General features: G+C 40.3%; 1 protein-coding gene across 10 annotated transcripts in view; it reads left to right on the top strand.

Annotated features, from left to right (window-relative positions):
* Rbms3 (RNA binding motif single stranded interacting protein 3) overlaps positions 1 to 24,998 on the top strand; it is a 1,336,321-nt gene that overhangs the window by 1,261,923 nt on the left and 49,400 nt on the right. For 7 of the 10 annotated variants that reach the window (XM_037208204.1, XM_037208207.1, XM_037208202.1 and 4 more), the window contains 2 exons: positions 12,414 to 12,524; positions 20,856 to 20,903. In XM_037208204.1, coding sequence (XP_037064099.1) covers positions 12,414 to 12,524; positions 20,856 to 20,903 — 159 coding nt within the window. The remainder of the gene's footprint in view (positions 1 to 12,413; positions 12,525 to 20,855; positions 20,904 to 24,998) is intronic. The other 3 variants (XM_037208205.1, XM_028886535.2, XM_037208208.1) reach the window with 1 other exon arrangement.

Below are 24,998 nucleotides of genomic sequence, written 5' to 3'. Positions count from 1 at the left end.
TAGGTATGTATGTATGTATGTCTCTGTGTTTATGTGTGTGTACTGGTGGAAGTCAGAAGGACACGTCTGGCCCCCTGGAGCTGGAGTTACATACGGTTGTGAGCCGCCAGATATAGGTGCTGGGAACTGAACCCAAGTCCTCTAAAGGAGCAACATATGCTCTTAACTGTTGAGCCATCTCTCTAGCCCTGCTTTATAGGCTTTTGGTAAATCAATACAAAACCATCGATCATAGGCCACATGATGATAAACCCTCAAACTTGAGTTCCCATTGGTGGTATCTGGCATATTAGGAATTATGCAACTTCTTAGTGGGCCATTTCTGAGAAAATGGTGTGGATTTAGTTTATCCTTCCATGTACCTGTGAAAATAAATTCTAAGCCACAAAATTATCATATACTTGTTTCTGAAACTTTTGAATCCCACAATTTTCTACAAAGGAAAATTCTTTGCAGTGGATTAATTTGATGACCAGTTCATGCTGAAGACTAGTGGCCTGCACATTTCCAGATGATCACAGGAGTATCCTGTCACTATTGGCCACATATGGTTGTATGGTGCTGGGCAACTTTTGTCCCCTCTTACCCAGGTACATGGACACCACATTTCCCATTCTGCTTTTATTCTGAAATGATTTCTATGAGGAATACTCCGAAGGTGGTTCTGAGGATCGTGCCTTGTGGATCTATGTTCAATAGTAAAAGAGTTCAGGATATGTGGAAGGGAAGTGTTTGGGGTTCTTTGGGTCTGTCTGTTTGGGCTTTCTTTGGTTGGCCCTGTTTTATATTTGGAAGACAGTACTGACTTAGGGACCTTTTAACAGAGAATACCAGTGGATACAGACAGTGGGCCTGTGCTGATGGGAGACCTGTTGCCAACAAACAAACACATCAACAGTAAAAAGTTTGTTTTCTCTAACTGACTGTGGTTATAAAAAGGAACACATTAATGTCACCAAGATAATCAAGCTGTCTGGTCCTCAAGCTAAAAACTGAAAAGAGAGCTATCAAATGAAGAATCATGAATCAGTTCAGAAACAATGCAGTAGAAAATTAACTCTGGATCTAAAGGGATGTCTCAGTTGGTAAGGACCTGAGTTCTAATCCCAGGACCCACAAAGTAGCTGGCACTTGTGATTCAAGTCCCGAGGCGGAGGAGGAGACAGTCAGATCCCTGGGCCACCTTCTAGCCAGTCTTGCCTACTTGGAAGGCTGAGGCCAGTGAGAGCTGCTGCCTCCCAAAACAAGGTGGATAGTGCCAGAGGGGCAATGCCCAAGTTTTTCTCTAGACTCCACACATACTTCACACAAATATGTCCCACACATGCACACACATGAACATACATACATTTAAAAAAATCCATTCTAAAGCATGGCAGGGAGGCGACAACACTTGACAGAATTTCCTGTGGGCCCAGACACTGGGTCCTTCTGGAAGAACAGAACTGGAGCCCCGAGGCTGGGCTTGACCTAAGGAGGTTCTGCACTGAGTCATAATCTGGATCACACTGTAAGGAAGAAGGAGCCCCAGTATGTGAGAACATTCTGTTAAATAAAGGAAAGTTAAGGGCTGGAGAGACAGCTCAGCAAAGCCACTAGCTGTGTGAGCCTGGGGCCCAGAGCCTCATCCCTGAAGCCCATGTAAAGGTGAGAGAAGAAAACACACACCACTGCATTGTCCTCTGGTTACCCTGTGACCTCCGTGGCTTGTGTGAGCCCCCACCCCTACATGCACGCACAAATTAGGGATTAAAAGCAAACAATAAAACAGGGGTCTGAAGAGATGGCTCAGTGGTTTCAGAGCCCTGGCTGCTCTTACAAAGGACCTGGGTTCAATTCTCAGAACTCACATGGTGCTTTACAACCATCTGTAACCAGCAGGGAATCCTACCTTCTTCTGATCTCTGTGGGCACTGCACACTTGGGGCACAGACATGCACTTGGGTAAAACACACATAGACAGAAAATAAAAATTTAAAAAAAAATAATACTTTTTAAAAAAAAAAGTTTTCTGTTCTATTCAATAGAAAAAAATGGCAGTAAAAGGAAAAAGAAACCACACAAATGAGTTTCTGTCACAACTACAAGAAAGGAAAACCTGGAGAGAGCCGCAGAAGGGCAACTTTTGTCTCGTCCACTGGTCTCTGCTTATACATGAGCTGGCATCTCAGTAGGATTTTAAAAGTATAGGAATTTATCTTAGGATATGCCCACTCTGCTATGACATTTTTTCTTTGAGTAGAAGCTGTGGTGATGTTGTGTCCTCCAATATATTGTGTATCCTAATAAGCTTTATCTGGGGTCAGAGAACAGAACAGCCACTAGACAGACATAGAGGCCAGAAAATGGTGGCACACACACCTTTAATCCTATCACTTGGAAGGCAGAGATCCATCCAGAACTCTGTGAGTTCAAGGCCCCACTGGAAACTGCCAGGCATGGTGACACACGCCTTTAATCCCAGAAGTGATGGCAGGAAGCAGAAAAGTACATAAGGCATGAGGACCAGGAACTAGACTTTTAAGCTTTGAGCAGCAGTTCAGCTGAGATCCATTTAGATGAGGACTCAGAGGCTTCCAGTTTGAGGAAACAAGATCAACTGAGAAGTTGGCAAGGTGAGGTTGGATGTAGCTTGTTCTGCTTCTCTGATCTTTCAGAATTCACACCAATACTCGGCTCTGGGTTTGTTTTTATTAATAAGACCTTTTAAGATTTGTATTACAAGAAGCTCCTTCATCAACTAGGCGTACACTCAGTTTGAGACAGGTTGACCCCATCAGCACTAATGCATAGGGTACTTTCAGTGGAGAGTAAATGAGTTGTTTAATCCGATTGTGACTTCCCACCCATGTCCTTAGGTCTCATTCAACTCTACCACAAACTGGGCAGATCCTAAAATTTCCTCAAAGGAGACTGGATACAGTCCAGAAATGTCCTCTGAGAATCCACAAAATAAAGTATGTTTTGTAACAAATTGCAAGCCAATAAATGGCTACTTTCCTAGTCATAGCCAGCATAGAGCTGACCTGTGACATATTTAAGCTCCTTGTATCATAAACAATGGCTATCAGATGGTGGGGAGCTTTTCTGTGGATCACCCCTGTAAGCTGAGCAGGAAATTCCCAGGCTCATTCAGCAACTGCATCCATCACCGTGTTGAAATTGCTATGGAGTCAGGCCTTTTGGTCAGTTTGTCAGCACGGGAAGCTGTTAATGAGGGCAGTTATGAGACATCTCACAGCCTTGAGTGCTGGTTAAAGTCAGATAAACATTTTACTAGACCAAAAATGCAGCCCATAAATATTCACACATCCACTGGGAGTCATTTTTGCTTCATCGTTTCTAAGAAGATGGGTCCAGAATATTGCTTCTGATAACCATTGGAAACTTCCAGCATGTTGGGCATCTGCATGGAGGTCTGCAGAGTGATTGCTTGCTGGCAAATAGAGCACAGAACATTTCTTTTCTCATCGACGGCAAAGTTCAGCAAGAATTTCAGCCTGGTGTGTGATTATTAAGCCTGCTCACAGCACCAAAAAGCCTTGATAAGCAAACAGAAGCATGTGGGGCTGAGGCATGGCTGTGTCTGTAAAGGGCTTGCTGCCATGCAAGCCCCAGCACTTGAGTTTAATCTCCAAACCCACATAAGGAAGCAGGGCATGGTGCTGGAGAGGCGGAGATGGGGGACTCCTGGGGCCCTCTGGTGAGTCAGCCCACCCTCTTCTGCAAGCTGCAAGCCAGTGAGAGACCCTGTCTCCAAAAAGCAAGGTGGGCAGCAGCTGAATAACCAAACCCAAGGCTGTCCCCCCACTTCCGCATCCGTGCACACACAGGCACGTGCACCTCTACACACATGTGTGCACACACACATGCACATGTACACACACTAAATATTTACACTGCATTTGTGGTGATGCATTTTGGGTATGGTGAATGGGTGCATCCTTCAGGTTGATTAACTCATTGATCACAAGAATGCTTTTTATTTCATTGGAAGCCTCCTGCTCAGTTTGAGCCTGGAGTCCCTATCCATTAAACTCACAAGAGCCCTGGGTGTGAGCATGTACTTCCCACTCACTTTGTCCTTCAGCACCCCTAATCAAGCAGCTCTTGCAGGAACAGACACTGTACCATATTTTGAGTGTTGTAAACGATGCCAGTGAACTAGTTAAGAGTGCTCACTGCTCTTCAGGAGGACCCAAGTTCAGATCCCAGAAGAGGAGTTAGGTTGTTCACAACTGCCTGTAGTTCCAGCTCCAGGGGATCAGATGCCCTCTACTGGCCTCTATGGGCACCACACACAAGTAGCATACATACACAAGACACACATTAATACAAATAAAAGGAAAAGAGTAATCCACCTTTATAATGAAATTGTTTAAAAAATATTTAATATGATCAGTTCTTACAAGCAGATATATGAGCTTAATGATACAAGTACTAAGATTTCTATTGCATATTTAGTCAATAAAACCACTTAATGTTGGATCCCAAAGTCCTAAACTACTTTGTTCTACTTGTATTATTTTAAGAATTTTATATTTATTTTATGTGTACAGGTATTTTTTTTTTTGAGACAGGGTTTCTCCGTGTAGTTTTGGTGCCTGTCCTGGATCTCACTCTGTAGTCCAGGCTAGCCTCAAACTCACAGAGATCTGCCTGGCTCTGCCTCCTGAGTGCTGGGATTAAAGGTGTGTGCCACCGCCGCCCAGCTGTTTGTACAGGTTTTCTGTCAGTCTGTCTGTCTGTATATCATATGTGTGCATTGGTGCCCACAAAAGCCAGAAGAAATCATTATATCCCCTAGAACTGGAGTTGTGGATGGTTGTGAGCCACCATGTGGGTGCTGAGAACCACACCCAGGTCTTTGCCAGAACAGCAAGTGCTATTGAACACTGAGCCATCTTTTCGACACCTGTTATATTATTCTAGGGAATCTGGTTAAAATACCAGCAGCTACTGCTGATCATATTTTCTTAGTACATGTCTTTTAAGCACAAAAGTCTAAGAGATCATAAAAGAAAAAGGCACTGTTGAGATGCCTAATTGTATATGTTACTTGCTTCTGAGAAATACTTGAGCATGGAATGGTTATTTCATAGTCTCACTCAAACTGATTGGACTATATTAATAAGTGCTTCACTAATAAATGAAATCTTTATCCACACTTGAGTAGGCATGGAGTTCAATAAGGATTCTTGTAAGCGGGTATCCATGGGTAAACGTAATTTAGTTTTAGTGTATTTTACTATTATATTAAAAATCTATACTTTCAGTTAAAAACAACTTTATTTGATTTATGAGTAGAAAACCCCTTACTATGTTTATAACTAATAGCCTCTCTTTGATAGACTATGTGCCAAACCTGAGAATATGCAATTTCACCCATTTCCTTATTAATGTACATATTTGTTTTTGTTTTTACATGCTGTTTTTATCACTGTGGCTCTGAAATATATCATGAGATCTGGGGAGTTAATTCTTCCAGAATTGTTCTTTTTGCTTAGTAGTGCTTTGGATATTTGGGGTCTTTTGTGCTTCCATATGAATTTTCTATTTTGTTAAAGGATGTCTTGAGGACTTTGCTTAGGATTGCATTGAATACCATCCTGGTTAAATCTAATTTTGTCCAAGGTCAGGAAAGAGAGACTGAACTCTAGTCTACCACATTTTCAAAATAATATACATAATAAATTTGAACTCAAGAGTGAACACATAGTCATTAAAAGTTACAAATAGTCTTAACTCTTTCTTAATTAAGTATAGCATTTGGCAAGTGAATTAGAAGCTACATCATAAAAAATAATAAAGTTCGTTTTTATTTGTAGGGATCAGGCAGTGGATGTCAACTTTGTACCCTTTACTAATTACTGTATCTTGAAGAGATTTCTATATTGTATAATTGGAGCTTATATATATATGAATGTATTTATTATATGTTCACACACACATATTTACATGCATACATATGCCAGGATTTCTGGACCTTAGAACAAATGATTGGGGATGGATAATTAATTGTCGTGGGACAAATAGTTCATTATAGACCGTACCAGTGATGGGAGGCTGGGTAGACAGACTTGGTGAAATTCCAAGCCAATGAGATACTCCATGTCAAAGTTGGGAGACACACAGGGACTGGCACCTTAGATTGTTCTCTGACACTCATGCCATATACATACATACTCATATTCATTCATATACATACATACTCATATTCATTCATGCATGCACACACATGAACACAAACATATACATCAAAGTACTTACAAATTTTTAAAAAATATATATGTCTGATTATCTGTGCTGCATATGATATGTGTTTGCAGGTACCTGTGATGCCAGAAGAGGGCGTTAGATTATCTGGAGCTGTAGTTACCTGGGGTTGTGAACTGCCCTTCCTAGGTACTGGGAACCAAACTCAGGTCCTCTGCAAGAGCAGCAAGTGCTCTTAACCACTGAGTCTCCCCTCAACCTCCCAAATACTTTTTGATTTGAAGTTTTGTTTACCCATGATTCTTCCAGTAAATAATTATAATGCATAAATGATGTATGTATACTATGCTTCCCAAAGCACTCTGGGGACATGAGGTGTAAAGGTCACATGGGGTGGGGGCTGTGGCTTAGTGGGTGTAGTGTTTGATGTGCAAGCCGGAAGACCTGAGTTTGGATGCCCAGCACCAACACAAAGAAGACCTAGTGTGAGCATTTTTAAATTGAGCCATCTCCTCAGGAACTCTGGTCAATGTTAACCATTCTTTAATTTAAATGAAAATTAGTGCTAGAGACATGGGGAAATATTTACACTTTTGATACTTACTGCTTGCAATTCCTGTCTGTACAGATTGCAGGTGTGTGTTATAGTGTTGCTCCCTTTGAAGGTGTTCTCCTGAAAGAAAGGATTCAAGAACAGTAAGTGGGAGAAGGAGTCTCTGCGAGGGAATCCTGGGGCTCTGTAGCTTCCAGCTTGTTATGGTTGTTTACCTCTCCCACTTCCAGCTGGTGTGTGTGTGCTATTGTTTTTGTTTTGTTTTGTTTTCAGAAATTACTGTGAAACATTTGCACAGTAGAAGGCTACCATCCCTGCCATGGACCTTTGGATTTCCAAATAGACTTTGGAAAATCATGCTGCCCCTCCAGTTTGGTTATAAATTTATCAAAGTAGCTGAAGGTTAATGGTTGTCCCTAAAGATAGGACAAGGTTCTTGATGGTTTTTATTCTCTCCCCAACATAGTCCTTTAAAACCCTGGATTTGTTTTCTGTTGCTGTGAGAAAACACCATCACAAAAAGCAACTTCTGGGAGAAAAAGTTGATTTGGGTGCACAGTTCCAGAGGGCTTGGAGTCTGTAGTAGTGAGGAAGCATGGCGTCGGGCGGCGGGCATGGCCACAGGAAAATGAAGCTGAGAACTCATAGCCTCAAACATAAGCAGGAAACAGAGAAAGCTGTTGTAGGCAAGGCTTTTTATTCTCCAAGTCCATGCCCACTGATGTATTTCCTCCAGCCATGCCACACCTCCAAAGCCTCCCCCAAACAGAACCATCATCAGGGGACTAAGTATTCAAATATCTGAGCCTGTGGTAGTGGGGGCGGGGAGCGTTCTTATTCAAAACACCGCAAATTCCACCCTCTCCTCTCTCCTGGCTTCCTCCTCAAAACACCCAGACTAACATCAACAAATGAGAGAGATTAAATGTCAGGATTTCGTGTCGATATTAACAATCAATACCTTTGGATTGTCCCCCCCCCTCCCCTGGGGTAGATAGATTCAATCATACCCTTCTTGTTCACATCATTCATTCACTATTGCTGACATTCATTCATCATTGTTGTCAGTCATTCACCATTGCTGTCATTCATTCATTCATTATTGCTGTTATTCATTCACTATTGCCATCATTGATGTGAACTGTCTTTACTTTTGAGCCGCTCTCTCTGCTTCATTTTATGTATGCTAAAAATAGTTTGATATATATAAATTCAAGGAGAAATTTGTTCTAAAACTATTATAGTGACAGAAAGACAAAATCAGATTGAGGACAAAATAAAAATTGACCTTCGGCTGTATTTTTAAAAGTTATGCTAAATGGTTCCTATTTAAAAAAAAAAAAAAAAAAAAAAAAAAAAAAAAAAAAAAAAACTCAGTTGCATAAATCACTGTATGAAGCAGTATAGTGTGAACCATTCATGTCTTGACATGAAACACTTGGAGGAGGCAAGGGCTGTGTGTGTGTGTGTGTGGGGGGGGTGATCATCATTCTCCTTCTTTTCTCTCCTTTAGCCAAGGAATTTTCTTACTTTATACTTTCCACCTTACCTTGGCTTTGCATTCCTTTGCTTTCCCACAGGAGGCTTACATAGATGCCTTGTAGGAAGGGCTCTAAAATGCTAAGCTGGTCACATGGGAGCTTTCAGGTCAACCAAGGGCTTGAGTTCTTTAGGAAATTGCCCTACCTCACCTCTGCAAGATACAGGTTTGGCCTGTTTGAATTCGTTGTAAAATAATGTGATGATTCGTAGTTGACGGTCCATGCCCTGTAAATGAAGGGCATTCGTTGTCTCATCACTGGAGAGACGGCTCAGCAGTTAAGAGCACTTGCTGCTCTCCCAGAGGACCTGGGATGGGTTCCCTGCTCACCCCAACTTCAGGGTGTGCTTTCACTAGAAGAGACTGCCCACGTTTTGCTGGCTGTGAAAAATCCTATGATTTCATTGGGATATGAATGAACTTTCAAAGATTTCAAATTTATTTCAAATCCTAGCCGGAGGTCAACAGCTGAGGTGCTTTTTGGACTTCCAGTTACAGATATAAAAGCTCACCACAGCAGCAGCCGCAACAGCAGTGGAGACAGAGCCGGCGTAGCCACAGGCAGCCTGAGGAGTCCCCTGCCCCTTAGGGACATCCACTCAGAGAAAGCAGGTCCTTGACGACACCGCAGGAAGGGATTCCAGGGGGAACTGGCTCATTACAAAGGGCTTTAAAGAGTAACCACAATATAAAAATTAGTAAAGTTTTAGAAATAAGTAAGAACATATGGGCTGATTTCTTTAATATTAAAAATGAAAAAAATATTGAAGATGAAAAAATCTTAAAGAATTTCCCTTTACAGATGAAATTCTAAGGTGGTTTTGTGACATGTACTGTTTATGTCATGTGGTTAGAAGGGTGCTGACATGGATAAACTCAAGGCTCTGAACATCCGAGCCTTAAGTAAGCACAGCCAGTGTTTAACACCTTTGCTCAGGACGTCCTTCAGAAAACCAGAGCTGTCTCTGCAGGCAACTTGTACCATTGTGTTGACATTTCTGAGTGCCCACCAGATTCCAGAACGGGTCCATTCCTTCCCATGCCCCCACCTGGGTTTTCTCTGTCCTCCTCTCCTGCCTCACTCCAGGTGACTTCTGCGTACATTACCCAAATGACTACTGTCATTCTTACTTCAGGGCTGCAGCGACCATCTCCTCCTCCCTCTGATGACAGGAAGAAGGGCTTCCTCTCACAGCAGCAGGCAGTGGCTCAGATGGACCAGATGGCTTATCAGCTGTGAGACCCTTGTGTGCTTTATGAGATGCTTTGAGGCATGCTACAGGATTTTTCTTTGCAACTTAAACACGGAGCAGATCCAGACATCCAGAGATGCTGAAATGAAAAGGATATGTCTCCTCTTGCGCTGCCACTTGCCAAGTGAACACTTGTCAGACAGCACATTCTATATATTTCGAGGAGACAAAGTCACCCGTAATGTGTTGGCAGAGGCTGTCACAGAGCATTCTGCAGTCCGGGCTTAGATGACAGCGCACATTGAGGTGCTGGCTTGCCTTAATAATTGTAAAGTTTTTCTGCTTCTTTTCTCTTTTGCGTTTCCCCATTGTTCTGCACAATACAAGAGATTCTGTTGACACTAATAAGCAGCATGGCTGACAAACACCAGTCTTTGCTGTGATAGCCAATATTTCAGACTCTCAAAGGTATCTGTCCTTGATAAAACACTATCAAAAATGGTTTTCTCTATGGGGCTCCTGTCAATCATTTCCAGTTAACTTACTAATTGTGAGTGTCTTCCATTCCCTTGAGATTAAACAAATTATATTCTTGATAACTTGTGGGGATTCTCTGTTGATTGGACATTTTTATTGAATATAAGAAAATACATTCTTCTATATTTTCTCCCCAGAATCTTTACAGCATCATTCATTTATCTGCAATAACTCATTTGTTTAAGGAATCTTCCCCTTACTCTTCACTCTGTGCTTGGTCTTGCTATTTACAATTCCAAATTATGACAAGTCCCTTCCCACCCTTCTGTGTGATTGTCAGATTTCTGGTTTATAGGCAGAGACAGTACACCAGCAGCTGCCATCAATGACTCCCTATACGCAGCTTTCTCTGAAGCAAGTCTCCGAGAGATCAGACAATCTTCTCTAAATTAATTCCAAGTGCAGGCATGCTGTCCCTCTGTTCTTATCCTGTGAGAATTTTGATGGATCTGTCACAGGCTTGCCCACCTCCTTTTCGGACTGCTTCCCAAATAAAACCTCAAGTGTGCCTCTCATGTAACACCCCAGGGAGAGGGCAGCCTCCTGGGCATGGAGGAGGACTCTCTCTCTCTCTCTCTCTCTCTCTCTCTCTCTCTCTCTCTCTCTCTCTCTCTCTCACACACACACACACACACACACACACACACACACACACATGCACACACAGTTTCGTCTGGATTTCAGATTTTCTATCTGTTATTTTGTGTGACCAGGAAGTCTGATTAGATTGAGAATCCAGAATCGGGGCAGGTCAGCCCCTGGCTGGAAAGTCTAGTGGAACAGATGCTAAGGATGCCGCCTGTGTTTTCAACTTGAGAAGAGAAGGAACTCCTGTGCCTGCTCAGGGTTAAAATGCTGAGAAAGTACCATGTTTTCGTTAGTGTTAGAGAAATGCATCAGAACCTCTGTTTGAATTCTGAGAGTCTTCTGGAGTTTATCCCTGAGAGACTTAAAGGATTAGTTCCCAGAATGTTCACAATAAGGATTTTGTTGTTTTTTAAGGAAAAAATAAGTTGTTTTCATTAGGAAACCTCAAGAAGCAGGAAGAAAAAGTGGTGTGTCTGAATTCTAATATGTATACCTGTTTATAATTATGAATTGAATCTTATACTATTTTGTCATTTATATAAGAAGAATCTTGTGTCAGATAATAATAATAATAATAATAATAATAATAATAATAATAATAATAATGGAGGAGAGCTATTAAGGAAAGGCATTGAATGTTGAACTCTGGCCTCCACATGTGCATGCACATATACACACACCCACACTAACAAGCACACACATAAATGCACATGTACATACTTGAGCACACACACACACACACACACACACACACACACACACAGCACAACCACTACCAGAATAATCACCAGCACCACACATACACAACACACACACACAAACTATAAAATGTTAATTTATGTATAAATATATATTTTACTAGCTTAAAAAAAGTTCGGCATACTTTTAACAAAAAGATAAATCAAGAATAAAATGTCAAAAGATCAACTATTCAAAATAAGTCAAAAGATTATAAAAAAAAGATATGGCAGTAGTAACTGTGATTCTGGATAATTCATATTAGGTTTTGATGCATCCTTATGCAGTCAAGAAGCACATGTGGGTTGCATTATTCCCCCAGTCATAGGTTATATTTGGGATAAGCAGGAATAGCTTATGTAAATCACAAATAAATGGAGTAAGCCATTATAGACGACGGTTCGGCCAGTAGGAGTGGCTGCCATGAAGCCAGACAACTGGAGTTCATTCCCTGGGTCCCGTATGGTAGAAGAGAGAACCAATTCCTGCGTGTTGTCCTTTGACCTCTATACACATACTGTAGCATGTGTGTGTGTGTGTGTGTGTGTGTGTGTGTGTGTGTGTATGCGCGTGCGCGCACGTGCCACACACGTGCACACACGCACACACTACATATTAAACAAAAAATTTAAATGTAAAAAGCAAATGAACAAACTGAAAGTTTTACTCAATATCAAGAAAAAATAGAGAATTTCTATTAATGTTCCCAATTTTCAATCAAAGAAATTGATCAGAATAGTGAAAAAAGGGTGCATATGATTTCTTTGAAGACATGCTACATCGGATGCTGGAAAGGCAAATGGAAGTGGAAGGTATTTTAGACACACTGCACATCAGTCACATCATAGGAAAGGGCATTGCTGATGCTACATATTCACAGGTGAGCAGAGTGATACAGGTGGGCATCAGATCACCGAGTCTGAATTTATTCATTAGTTTCCATGAAAAGCAAACTCACCAAAGGTTAACATTATATTTGCTTTTGGGAAAAAAAATGTTTTCTTCCTCATGGAATGTGTTTTCAGATGGACATTGTATGTGCTTTTAGGGTGCTGTGATCACACCCACCATGGACCACCCCATGTCAATGCAGCCAACAAACATCGTGGGTCCCCTGACGCAGCAGATGAACCATCTTTCACTGGGGACAGCAGGAACGGTGAGTGGAAGAGTCTGATTTTGTTTCCTGGGCCTTGAGAAGGTGCCGTGTGCTGTTTTCACTAGCATTGCTCACACACCTTTCAGGTTCCAGCATGAACAAGCTCACATGCAAGTTCAACCTCAGGGAACACTCATTCCCATGGAAAAGGATGACGGTCCTGTGGCATCGCCTTTAGTTAGACTTTAGGTCCTCCTTATTAAGTGGCACAGTGCACCAGATACACCAACATAGCTCTTTCTGGAAAGGGGCCCTTCTGCCTACAGGTGTAGATCTATACCTTGTGACCACATGCATGGAGCTGCTTTCCTGTCCCCAGCTGTTTACTAGCCAACCCACTGTCATTCCAAAGTCCTTCACACCTAAGAAGCCAGTTCTAACTATGATTAGTATAGAGGACTTTTTATTCAGAGTCGATGTCTGAAGTAATAGGAAGTCACTGAGAAATTGGCCCAGTTGAACATTTTTATCATTCCTGGTGATGCACTAGTATAGTTACTATTGAAGAGAAGGAAGAGAATCTGATGTGTCTAATATTTTCTTACAGTTATGATGCTTTTGACTAGTCTTACTTCTCAAAAGTATATTGTTCTCATTTGTTTCTCTGTTGCTGTGTTAAAACCTGGACCAAAAGCAACATGGAGAGGAAAGGGTTTATTGGGTTTACAGTGTATCATCAAGGGAAGCCAGGTCAGGAGCTTGAGGCAGGAACCCGGAGGCAGGAATGGAAGCAGAGACCATGGAAGAACAATGCTTACTGACTTGCTCAGCTAACTTTCTTATATGGCCCAGGTCCATGTACCTAGGGAATGGTACAGCCCACAGTGGGCTAGGTCCTCTACATTGATCAGCAATTAAGAAAATGTCCTGAAGACAAACTTACAGGCCAGTCTCATGGAGACAATCTTCAATTGGGGTTTCTTCATCCCACTTCCCATTGGTGTCAAGTTGACAACCAAGATCAGCCATCACATGAACTGAAAAAATGCCAGTAGCACACTTGATCTTCATCAATGACATGCTTAAACTCACTGGCAAAGCTTTTTGTGAAAAAACAATTCCCTCTAATACTCATATCTGACAAAACCTAGAACACCAATCTTATGCTCCACACCATCAGAGGAAATGCAGGCATCATGAACCACCAGCGGTCACACTTAAGTGTTTAGTGTATGCATTAGTGCAGGTGATTAATTTTGTAAAGACATGGAAAAGAAACGCATAATTTCTTTTATCTGAGGCAGCTCGAAGAGTGTAGAAAAAGCCCAGGAGTAGGAATCAGAAATCCTTGATCTAAATCTGCATTGTGCCATCGAGGACACTGTATCTAAGAACCTCCATCTCCTCTCATTCAGTTCGACACAAGTTCCTTAAGCCACACGACTTTGTGTCTCTAGCTTAAGTATCTCTTTGGTACTCCTTCTGTGATGCTCACAGCAGCACTAGCATGTCACATGTCACTACTGACGTGCTTTATGGCCACTAGCTGTGGATGGAGGCCTTAGAACAATGACTCCAGTTACTCAAAGGGAATAGAAAAAAGAAGTTTCAGCCCCACGGAGTATTCAATGGTCTTCTCTAAATATGGAGAAAACCACAGATTTCCAAGAAAGAATTTTAGATTATCAGAAGCTACACACCTGTTCCCCTGCAACGCACCGCTGGTGATAACTTCTCTGCCCAAGCGCCAGAGCTAGGTCAGATGATTGCACAGGATGCTCAGCTGGACCACGGAAGTGAGCTCTGAGATTACATTTAACTTTACTCTGGGTTCAGATCATTTTCATTGTGGAGACAGGGTTTTGTAATAATACTTTTACCATTTTTAGTCAAGTGTAAGGATAATTTGTAGTCCCTTTGTGTATTCCTACTAAAGCAGATTTCAGATACAGAATTGGAAGGCCTGGTGCTTATGACATCCCCACTGGACATTTTACTACCTTTCAGGGATTTTGTCTGCCAATGACTGTCAGCTGAGAATGAGTGATAATAAAGGCAACTTTACTGTGTTAAATGACAATGTAAAGTGTGGTTTTTATTTTTAAAAAAAAAAATGAGTTATACTCAAAAACATAGGAAGAAGTGCTTTGTACATTTTACCTATTGACTAAAATAAAAGCCAGCTTAATTACTAACATTTCGTTTGGCAACTAGTAAAGACACACTATGCAACTGGATCCTTTACAAAACAGAAAAATAAAATAAAATAAAAAAATATATAGAATAGGCTTCATTCAAATTATTGTAGTTACTGATTAAATAGGTAACATAAAATTGTATATCTGAGACTTTTCAACAAGAAGAGAATCACATAGACCACAACTTTTACATAGTTGGCAGTGGTCAGAAATGATAATTCAAGGATTGTCATTTAATTTAATGATGTGGACCACTGCCTCTCTTAGCAAGTAAAGGATTTTAACACAGAGAGCTTATTTTTAATGTCAAATCCCCTCTTGCTTTTTTCTTCTTGCCATTGTCTGCTTTCACTATTGCAAATAAATAGTTCCTATTTACAGTAAAAGTATCATATAACATTAATCATTGGCAATATAACATTAACATTAAAAGTTGATGATTTGATAAGGTTTTTGAAAGGCAGAGAGAAGATACCTTATGTTGTTGATTCATTTGAAAATAAAATTGAGTGCTCTTAGTGTGTCAAATGTAGTCATTTCTCCTGTTAAACTATCACTCTCATACTTTGGCATGCTCTCATATATTTGCTTTTATGTTTTTTTAAATTGGCATTTGCTGTGGATTACCAAATTGGGGTTGATGTTTTTAATTAACTTTTTTCACCTATCTGGATCCATCGCGCACCTCTCTTGCTGGCACCATAGAAAATCCAGGGGTTTTAGGAATGACCTCAGAGTCCAAAGCATGATTTGGCTTTGTATGGGTTGTGCATGTTTAGGCCAGTACCTTGGCTTCCTAGGGATTTCATGTCTTTTCTTACAAATTGGGAAAGCAATAACATGCACATCCCCAGGATGTTGTGAATGTTAAATGGCGTGATACACAGCAGACCTGCAGACCTGATGTAACATGTGACAAGTCGGCACTTACCAAGTGAGCCACCCTTAACCTCTGATGGTGCCTACCAGGTGGGAGTCCACGTCACCAGAATGGATGTACCACCCCATTAAATCCACAATCCAACTCCTTTGCTTGCTCTATTTCAAGGGGTATAGCTTAGCATGTCCACTGTGTTAACTGCTAACATAATATTCTAGGGTTCCAAAGCTAAGCTCCTATTCACATAAATGAATAAACTCGCTGAAGTTCAAGAAAATACCTTGAATATGTGGAATCAAGTATTCTCTGTATTTCTGACATTATAAGCTAAATCATATTATAAAAATATACATGGCATTGAAATTATAATTAGAGGGATTTCCACATTAATATAACACCTCTCTTCCTGAGTGTTAGACACCTAATGGGCAGAGGTGGTACTTTCAGCAGCCAGTAATGTGAGAATCTTGTGTAGAGAGTAGGACCATGACCCATTTACCATCATCCATTGCCCCATGGGCTCACAGACCCAGGGTGGTCCTGCTGTCTAATTCATTTTAATATAAACTGACTGTATTTTGATATGAAATATCCATGTATTTAGATATCTGGCCCTGTTTGCCCAGCGAACTCCCAATTTGTGCCTGGTTCTCTACAGCTTCTCTCTGGCCATTCCTCCATCCTTTCTTTTGCAAGCTAAAATAGTACCTCACTTCTCAATCTTTACATGCTTTCCTTTATCAGTCCTATCCACCCTCATGGATTCCAACCCATTTCCCACACTGAAGACTCTTAAATCTGAGTCCTCAGTGCTAGTCTTAGAACGTCAAACTCATCTCTGTGGTCTCCATGGAGATCTCTCTTCAGCATCTCAAAGTCAGCACAACCCACATGCATGTCATAAACTTCTTTGAGCTTCCTTCCAGCCACACCCTTCTTGCTTCTGTGTTTCTGTCCTGTTTTATTTCAAGTTACTACTGTGATGATCTACCCAGTATCCAGACCCTACATTTGGGACACAATGTGCACACTGTCCTTCCTCTTCTCTATTTGCCATTACTTTTGAAGTTCCATGAATTAAGTCACAGACATTTAACAGATCTGTCCTCCTGTCCTCATTTCCAGCTTCCATCTTCGGTTTCATTTGGCTCATTGTAACAGTCTCTAAACTCTACTTCCTGCTTTCAGCCTCATTGTTCTTCACCCTGTCATCTAAACTATGTGTTAGTTACTGTAGGTCGGTGTGATAAAACTTCATGATCAATAGCAATTTATAGAAGGGGGAGTTTGTTTGGCTTAGAGCAAAGAGGGAGTCCATAATACCAAAGAAGGTACAGGAGCAGGTGTCAAGAGCAAGAATCAGTCTTGTCACATTTTTGTCTCTCAGGAAGTTCAGAGAGAGGAGAAGCAGAGTGTTGAGGCTATAAATGCACAGTGCCAGCCCCCATAGTGTACTTACTCCAGCCAGGTTCTGTATCTCTTAAGTTCCAAAACTTCCTCAAACAGCATCACCAACCGGGAACCCAGTGTTCCAATACATGAGCTTCTGGGAGATATTTCTCATTCAGACCATCATAGCTGCATACCAGTGTCTCTCCCCGACCTGTGAGTCTTCAGAGACTTTCAGAAATCTGCACTCTTGGAAACTTTGCAAAACAAAGTGTGAACAGCAACAACACTAACAGCAAGGCGGGGAGCAGATGGGCTCCTAGGGCAGAGTGCAGTGAAGTTTGTGGGATAATTCAGAGTAGGTAGCGGCCAGGCTGGAGAGCAGGGGAGCAAGAGTAGAATCTTCCTTTTTTACAAGGCGCTAAAGCCACTAAGTGTCCACTTCCCTCTTTAAGACTCTTAACAAAAGGAATTATATTGAACCAAAGCATCCTTTTTATCTTCAAAAAGCCAGCTATATTTCATCTCATATCACCTCAGATTTTAAAATGAGTATCATGTAGTTTAAAGAATTTCCATCTAGAATTTTCTATTTCCAAGTCTGTTGGTCAATTCTCTATCCATTTCTAAGCTAACTGAATCTATGGGCTTCAAACTAAATGAGTTTGATGCAAACGAGGGACCTATTCTATTTCATGGCTCTAACCTTGAAGAACTTTCTAGCTTGTCCTGCATTTGTTTACTTTTTCTCACAGAATTCCTCCAATGAAAGCAAAGCCCCATTATCCATAATTTCTTATCAACTTACCGGGAGCTTTAGCAGAAGCCACCTGGGACTTGAGTGTGTTATAAGAACCTCTACATTGCATGACAATCTTGTTTTACAACTTTCTTATCTCCTTTTCATTTGTTCAGCTGCTGGTCACCAGTGGCTTGCAATGCCACCAGGTTCTGTTGAAAGAAATAAAAAGATTTTGTTCTGCAGGCTCCTTATCTCTAGTTCAGCTTGCCTTTCCCAAGTCACTGCTGAATTGTGACATTGTTGGATTTCCATGGTATAATTATCACCACTCACAGAAACAATCCTGGAATTGTAGTCCTGATTGGGCAGAGTTCACTGTCATCCTTCAGGCATCCCAATTCTCCACTGCTCTAAAAATATGAAAATTACCAGATGAAAATATGCATTATCAGCTTTTTTCCATCACTAGGCATAAATATCAGTATTAAGATGGAGAATTAATAAAGTGAACAGAAGAGCTTAAATGGAATAATAACTCAGTAAATAGAATCCTAAGCAATAAATAGCTTCAAGAATCCTGATTACTACAATTCTTTAAGTGAACTCTCAAGAGAAAAATAGCAGCCAATTACAAACTAATATAAGATGGAAAATGGAGATGCAAGGGTATAATTTTTAAATAGTTTTTTAACTTGTTGTAACATAACAGTTCCTTGTATGGAGACTTGTCCATGTAAATAATGAATGAAGAGTTAAGGGCAACTCTGTTGGGGGGCAAGTTTACTTACAAATATTAAATCTTTACTTTTTACAATATGGATCTTGAGTTCAAGTAAATTGTTTTCACAGAAAGGTCCTAGTACAGATAATGCCAAGGAACATGAGTGAGTTGGGAATAAAACAGGGTAAATAAAATTGAATAATATGACTAAAACTGTCATTGCTATAATTTAACAAATACACACACTCACACACCACCAGGTAAGATAAACAACCCATGTATTGTTTATGAATGTGGAGGGAAATTAGCTTTGATGGTGCCCTCCATTGGTACAGCATCAGTAAGGAGAGCAAAGAATACTTCCTGAGATTGTACATTTACAATTTGGAGAAGTTGGTGGGTATAAATAGTGTAAAGTAACAGAAAAGTCTTTGTGCCTCAAAAATGTTTGATACAGTGTTCTAGACAGTATTTAGTAAAGGAGAGTAATTAAATGAACTACGATTTATCCATAGGCCTAAGTATAATACAGTGTGAAATCACAGAGTTTCATATAAGTAGGGTAAGTATTGTTGATAATGTTGAGTAAAAAGAAAAGGCTGTGAACCTACACATGTGGAGCACAGTGTAACTGTGAGGGGTCACTTTTAAAATAATTCTACAGAGAAATACAAAGTTGTGGGAGGGCTGAAGAAGTGGCTGAAGGGTTAAGAGTGCTAGCTGCTATTCAGAGGACCTGAGATCAGTTCCCAGAAACCACATCAGGTGGTTCACAACTGCCTGTAACTATAGCAGTAGTAATCCAGTGCCCTCTTCTGGCATCCATAGGCACTGCATACATATGCACATACACATAGATTAAAAATAAAATCAATTTGAAAAATATTACAAAACAAGTGTGTTTATTCTTGGAAATGAGATTGGAGTAATTTTTATTGAATCATTTTATATTCAACTACTAAACAGTAGCCATTATTTGTATTAATATCTCTGTTTCTATTTTTGTTTAATTACAGATATGCATATATTATGACATGGTACAAAAATTAACTCATTTTTTATTAGTGTTTGTATAGTAACTTGAAATTTTACATTTTATGAGAAGCTAACTAGGAATTAAGATCAGTGTTACTCACACCTTTGGAATTGCTTTCAAACTGATTTTTCTTCAGAGTGGGACTGATAGTCAAGTCACTAGGTTGCTTAACTATGTCAAAAGAGCAGACCACTCAGAACTGTGGCTTATTTGTATTTGAATTCTGAGCAGTACTTGCTTGTTCTTAGTGCCCCGAGTGTTTTACAAGGTTCACAGTCCTCTTCAGACATGCAATTTCCTAAACTGGGGCGGGGGTGGGGGCAAATTTGTGAATGGTCTCAAAAATTATAAAGTAAGTATAAATACAAATTTATGGTTTAGGATTTTAAAGTGCACTACAGATCACATGAATGGAATAAGAGCTCACATAGGACCATCTATGCCTTAATCTTCCAGAGAGTTGGAAATGGGCTTATGTCAGTTTTGAGGAGACTAGCGACAACCACAGGCTATGTACCACTTTCTTTTTTAAGATCCATGGCTAAGAGGTACTTAGGAATAAGAAGAGTAGGAGGGCAAAAGATAGGTAGCCAAAAAGTGTTACAGGATGGGGGGTGAATGTGACAAAAATTATTACATGCATGTATGAAAATGTAATAAAGTCACTACTATGCATGATTACTCTGTACTAATAAAAACATTACCGAGAAGATGGTGAAGGAGTTGCATGCATTAAAGCCTCTTTGTCGTTTTTTTAAACAGCTGATGTATTTACCCTCACACCCCACGTTTTCAATGACTACTTGTGGCTTAACTTCTTTCTAGATTTGGTTACCTCCAATGTTATGACACTTTACAAAAGCCATCCATCCTTTGTTCCATAAGATCTAGGCTTGGTCGCTGCACACAAGGTTCCTGGGCCTGGGTGAATAGTGCTCTGGGTTCTGCCCCTGGTCAGGATGAATAAAAAAATAATTATAAGTTGGGCTTTATAATACTTGGGCCATATAATCCATATAGTATAAAACATGAGATTTTTCATTAATCTCTTTTAAAATTACTTCTTTTGTTCTCCATTCCTACCACACTTTGGGTGCCCTCTAGATGGACTGTCTTATAAACTCTTTCAACATCTTGGAAGGGTAAGAATCTCCCACTGATTCTCAAAGGCAGAGATCAAATAGACCAAGAGGAAGATGGTGATGTTCTGAGAACTGGTCCTGGTATCATGCATAGCCTGGTGATAATGGAGATGAATAGTCAACTGTCCACTAGGGTCATGATGCCTTGAGTACTTGAAGACAAGGGGTGGGGGCAGGTGACTGTGTGATGCACATTGGGCCCTTCCAACTTTTAACGCTAAGATTCTGTTTTTATTTTCTTTGGACTTCATTGCATTCTTTCTCATGCTCTTTTCATTCCAAGATTCAATCCCAAGACAGAATTATGGTACTTCACCAGCTGTTGTGTCAGGTAGGAAAATTCTAATTCCTTTCAGACTTAATTGGAGGGAGGAGATGGCTCTTGTCTGGTTTTCTCCAAAACTCTTCAAAGCAGTGATTCTCAACAGGGGTGGGTATAAGCGGTTTGCATTTCATTTTGGCAAGGGGAGGGATATGTAGTTATGAGTCTATTAACTAGGACAATCTGGCTTTATGTATAGAAGATAGATATACTGTCTTTAAAGTGAAAAATAAGATCTCAAAGACATTTTGTCCTGAAAGATATGCAGAAGATGTAGTTAATGCTCTGTGTATTGATGGGGCTCATTGTTTGACAAGCTCACCAAAATTTCTGAAGAGTGGAAGAAAGATTTTACATTTATCAAAAAAAAAAAAAGAGAGAGAGAGAGAGATTGAGAAGCGCTGCTTTAGAGACCAGAGTTCCTCAGAAGTCAGAAAGTTATCCCATATGCTTGCTTGGCTCCCAGGACAGAGTCGGAGATGTACACTCAATTTGTTGAATGAATCAAATTTAATTTTTCCAAGATGTTATATTTGGGATATCAAAAGTGATCCTTCTGATATTCCATTTCACAGAAAGGTAGTGGAGGCTGCTTTGAGGAGACATGAGGCTCTTCAGCATTCAATTAACAATATTGGATTTGTTTTGTAAAATTTAATCGTGTAATTTGGAGCTGAGTGTATGAGTGTAAAGAAGTTGGTGCTTTTAAAAAAAACTTGGAACTGCATGAATATTGCGCTTTCATCTTCACTTTTACTTTTGGTTTGTTGCAAAGAGGAAAATGGACACAGTTATTAATTTTTGTTAATTGATTTTAACTAACAAAAGAGTAGCAGGAAGCATGGAAAGCCTGGAGCTCCTTGAGCCTTTGGCATGTTAGGTGGTTAAAAATGCTCACACGGAACTGAGAAGGCCATTGGAAAGAGTGCATGAAACATAGTTCAGGAAATGCTCAAAAGAATACAGGAGGAAGTTGAGTCTGGCAGCCAGAAAATGGCTTCCAGTGGAGAGCATCCCACTCAAGGTCACTGCACTTTTCTGATACTGTTTCTAAAAGGGCAGCGCTTCCTCCTGTCCTGTGGATTTCTTTAGTTATTCACATGGCTATACATTCATCTCAGAGCTATGTGAATGTCATCATTGAAAAGCCAAGAGTTGGCTTTCAACTGGACATCGCTTTGATATTCTTGTTCTCCATGGATAATCATTCATTAAAATGTCATGTGCCTGTTGTTCCCCCTCCCCCATGTATGACCTACCATATTTTAATGTTTCTTTTGTGTTTAAAACATGTGACACTGTAGAGGAGACTTGCTTTAGTGTGAATAGCTTTTGCTTTCTTTAACCTTTGGCCTCTTTGTTTGACAGAAGGCTTATACTCAGAGTTAACTAACATTAATAATAACAAATAATCCCTCAACCAAACATCCTTTCGTCTTTAAGAACACAATGAATGCTGGTCATTGTAGCTAGAGTTTTCCTGCCTTGCCCACAGTTAGGACAAATCTCTGTCACCCGCCAGTCCCAAAGCCGCTCAGACCCAACCAAGTAAACAGAGACTTATATTGCATACAAACTGTATGGCTGTGGCAGGCTTCTTGCTAACTGTTCTTACATCTTAAATTAATCCATTTCCATACATCTATACCTTGCCACGTGGCTGGTGGCTTACCGGCGTCCTCACATGCTGCTGGTCATGGCGGCGGCTGGCGGTGCCTCTCCGCCTCAGCCTTCTGCTTCCCAGAATTCTCCTCTCTCCTTGTCCCTCCTACTTCCTGCCTGGCCACTGGCCATTCAGTGTTTTATTTATTGACCAATCAGAGCAACAGATTTGATATACAGACCATCCCACAGCAGGCCATGGTAATACACACCCTTAATCTAAGAATTCAAAAGGCAGAGGTAGGCAAACCTCTATGAATTAGAGGATAGTGTGGTCTACATGGTGAGTTCTAGGCATCTATATGGTGAGACTGTGTGTGTGTGTGTGTGTGTGTGTGTGAGAGAGAGAGAGAGAGAGAGAGAGAGATACAATGAATATAACAAGATATTAACACCCCCCTCACACACACACATCACAATGAAAATTGCAAGTCAGTTGTCAGAATTATTTACCTTACAATCCTAGGTCCTCTCTATACAAATCAATCTTGGCAAGAAATAGTGCCGAACCTCAGGAATTCCCATCTGATCCTACTGAAACTCTCAAGTAGATAAATGACTTCTTTTTTTTTTTTTTTTTTGTTTGTTTGTTTTTTCGAGACAGGGTTTCTCTGTGTAGCTTTGCGCCTTTCCTGGAACTCACTTGGTAGCCCAGGCTGGCCGTAAACTCACAGAGATCCACCTGACTCTGCCTCCAGAGTGCTGGGATTAAAGGCGTGCGCCACCACCGCCCGGCTGATAAATGACTTCTTAAACATAATATTTTACAAAATGTAAGCATGTGAGTATATGTTTGTGGAATAAGAAATAAAAACACAGAGAAAAATTAAAATCCAAGATATGGAGCTTAAATGTTGACTTGGTCACTAGTGTGCTTGTAGGAGGTCCTTAGTTCAATCCCACAGCACCCACATGAAAAAGCCAGACACACAGTAATGCCAGTACTGGGGAGGCAAAAACCAACCAATCTAGCCTAATAGATGAGGCCCAGACCAATGAAATACCCATCCTCAATATAAAATGTGGATGACTCCTGAGGAATGGCATTTAAAGTTGACCTTTCCCTACCACCACATGCATGTGCATACATGCACATATGCACCTGTACACATGTGCACACATGTAAACATGTAACCCCTCACACACACATACAAACCCAATATGATATGTGGCCAATAAAAGATATAAGTTGTCAGTAGTTGAGTACAGAGGAAGGATCAATCGAACATTCTTATGGAAACTACAATTTGGACCATTTTATACTTCGTTCCTCCTTATACGATTTGGACAGTGGTTGGACATATTGCACAGTTGTACCCTCCTTAGGCTTATGTCTAAATAGCAATAGATGTCTGTTCTAAAATAGTTGCTAACTGGCTGGTAGACAATTTCATTGACTTTTGAACAATTAACATATCTTTTATCTAACTATTGACCATATTAGGAAAGCAAACTGGGCCTGATGAGGTAATAAATCTTTCCCAAATATCTGAATGTGCCAGTATCAAGTGATTTAGATAATCAGCTTTTGCCAACATATGAGCCAACCAAATTGCTTTAATATATTGGAGCTCAAGATATTAACTCAATTATTCACAGAGATATAATCTATTCCATTTTCGTTCAACCAGTATTTTAAACATTACCAAACTATTTCTGAGTACTGTGCTAACTGTTGAAGATGTAAATATGAATAGAAAGTCTGTCCTTGTTAAAAAAAAAAAGTCAGCATCATAGTTCAATTTGATGTTGCTGTTTCTTATGATGTTATTTGTGATAATGTAAATGGTATAGAGAAACAAGAATATAGAAAGAAGATTTGAGATTCAGATTAAAAAAAGTAAATCTGGAGAAGGATCAGTAAGGCCGACTAGGAGTCTACCAGACAGACTACAGTGGGGAGGTTTATTAGGCGTATGGTACAAGATATGTCATCTCCTAGAATGGGAGCCAACATGAGGGTGTTGAATGACAGCAAGTTCTTTCAGATCTGCAGACAAAATGTGACCTTGGCGTATATCAGAGCTAGGTCTGTGTGGTTCTCATTTGGGTTAAGGACTCAGTCCTGTATCATCTTGGTTTTTTATTTATTTAATCCCTGTTGGTAACATACTATATGTTAGCTTGTATTCGGTGCTAGGACGAGAATCTCTCATTAGGAAAGAAAGACATTAGTTATGAACACTTTATTACAACAGTATAAATGCTTTAGTATTATTTTTTCAACTCATAAATAAGATGCCCAAGTTTAGAAGCTACTTGTATCATTTTGAGTTGTGGACACTTGGGGAAATTATTGAACTTTCTGTAGTTCATTACTTCTCTGGGGAAATACTAACCACATAAGGTGGTTGTAGGCATTTGTTAAATTAAGCCGTATACTCTTAGAACAGATCCTGGCATAAACTAAGTGTTCAAATGGTGTTAGCTATATCCACACTA

Source organism: Peromyscus leucopus, chromosome 7, assembly GCF_004664715.2.
Source record: "Peromyscus leucopus breed LL Stock chromosome 7, UCI_PerLeu_2.1, whole genome shotgun sequence".
Taxonomy (NCBI): domain Eukaryota; kingdom Metazoa; phylum Chordata; class Mammalia; order Rodentia; family Cricetidae; genus Peromyscus; species Peromyscus leucopus.
Note: the sequence above shows the minus strand (reverse complement) of the source record. Positions and strands in the feature narration are given on the sequence as shown.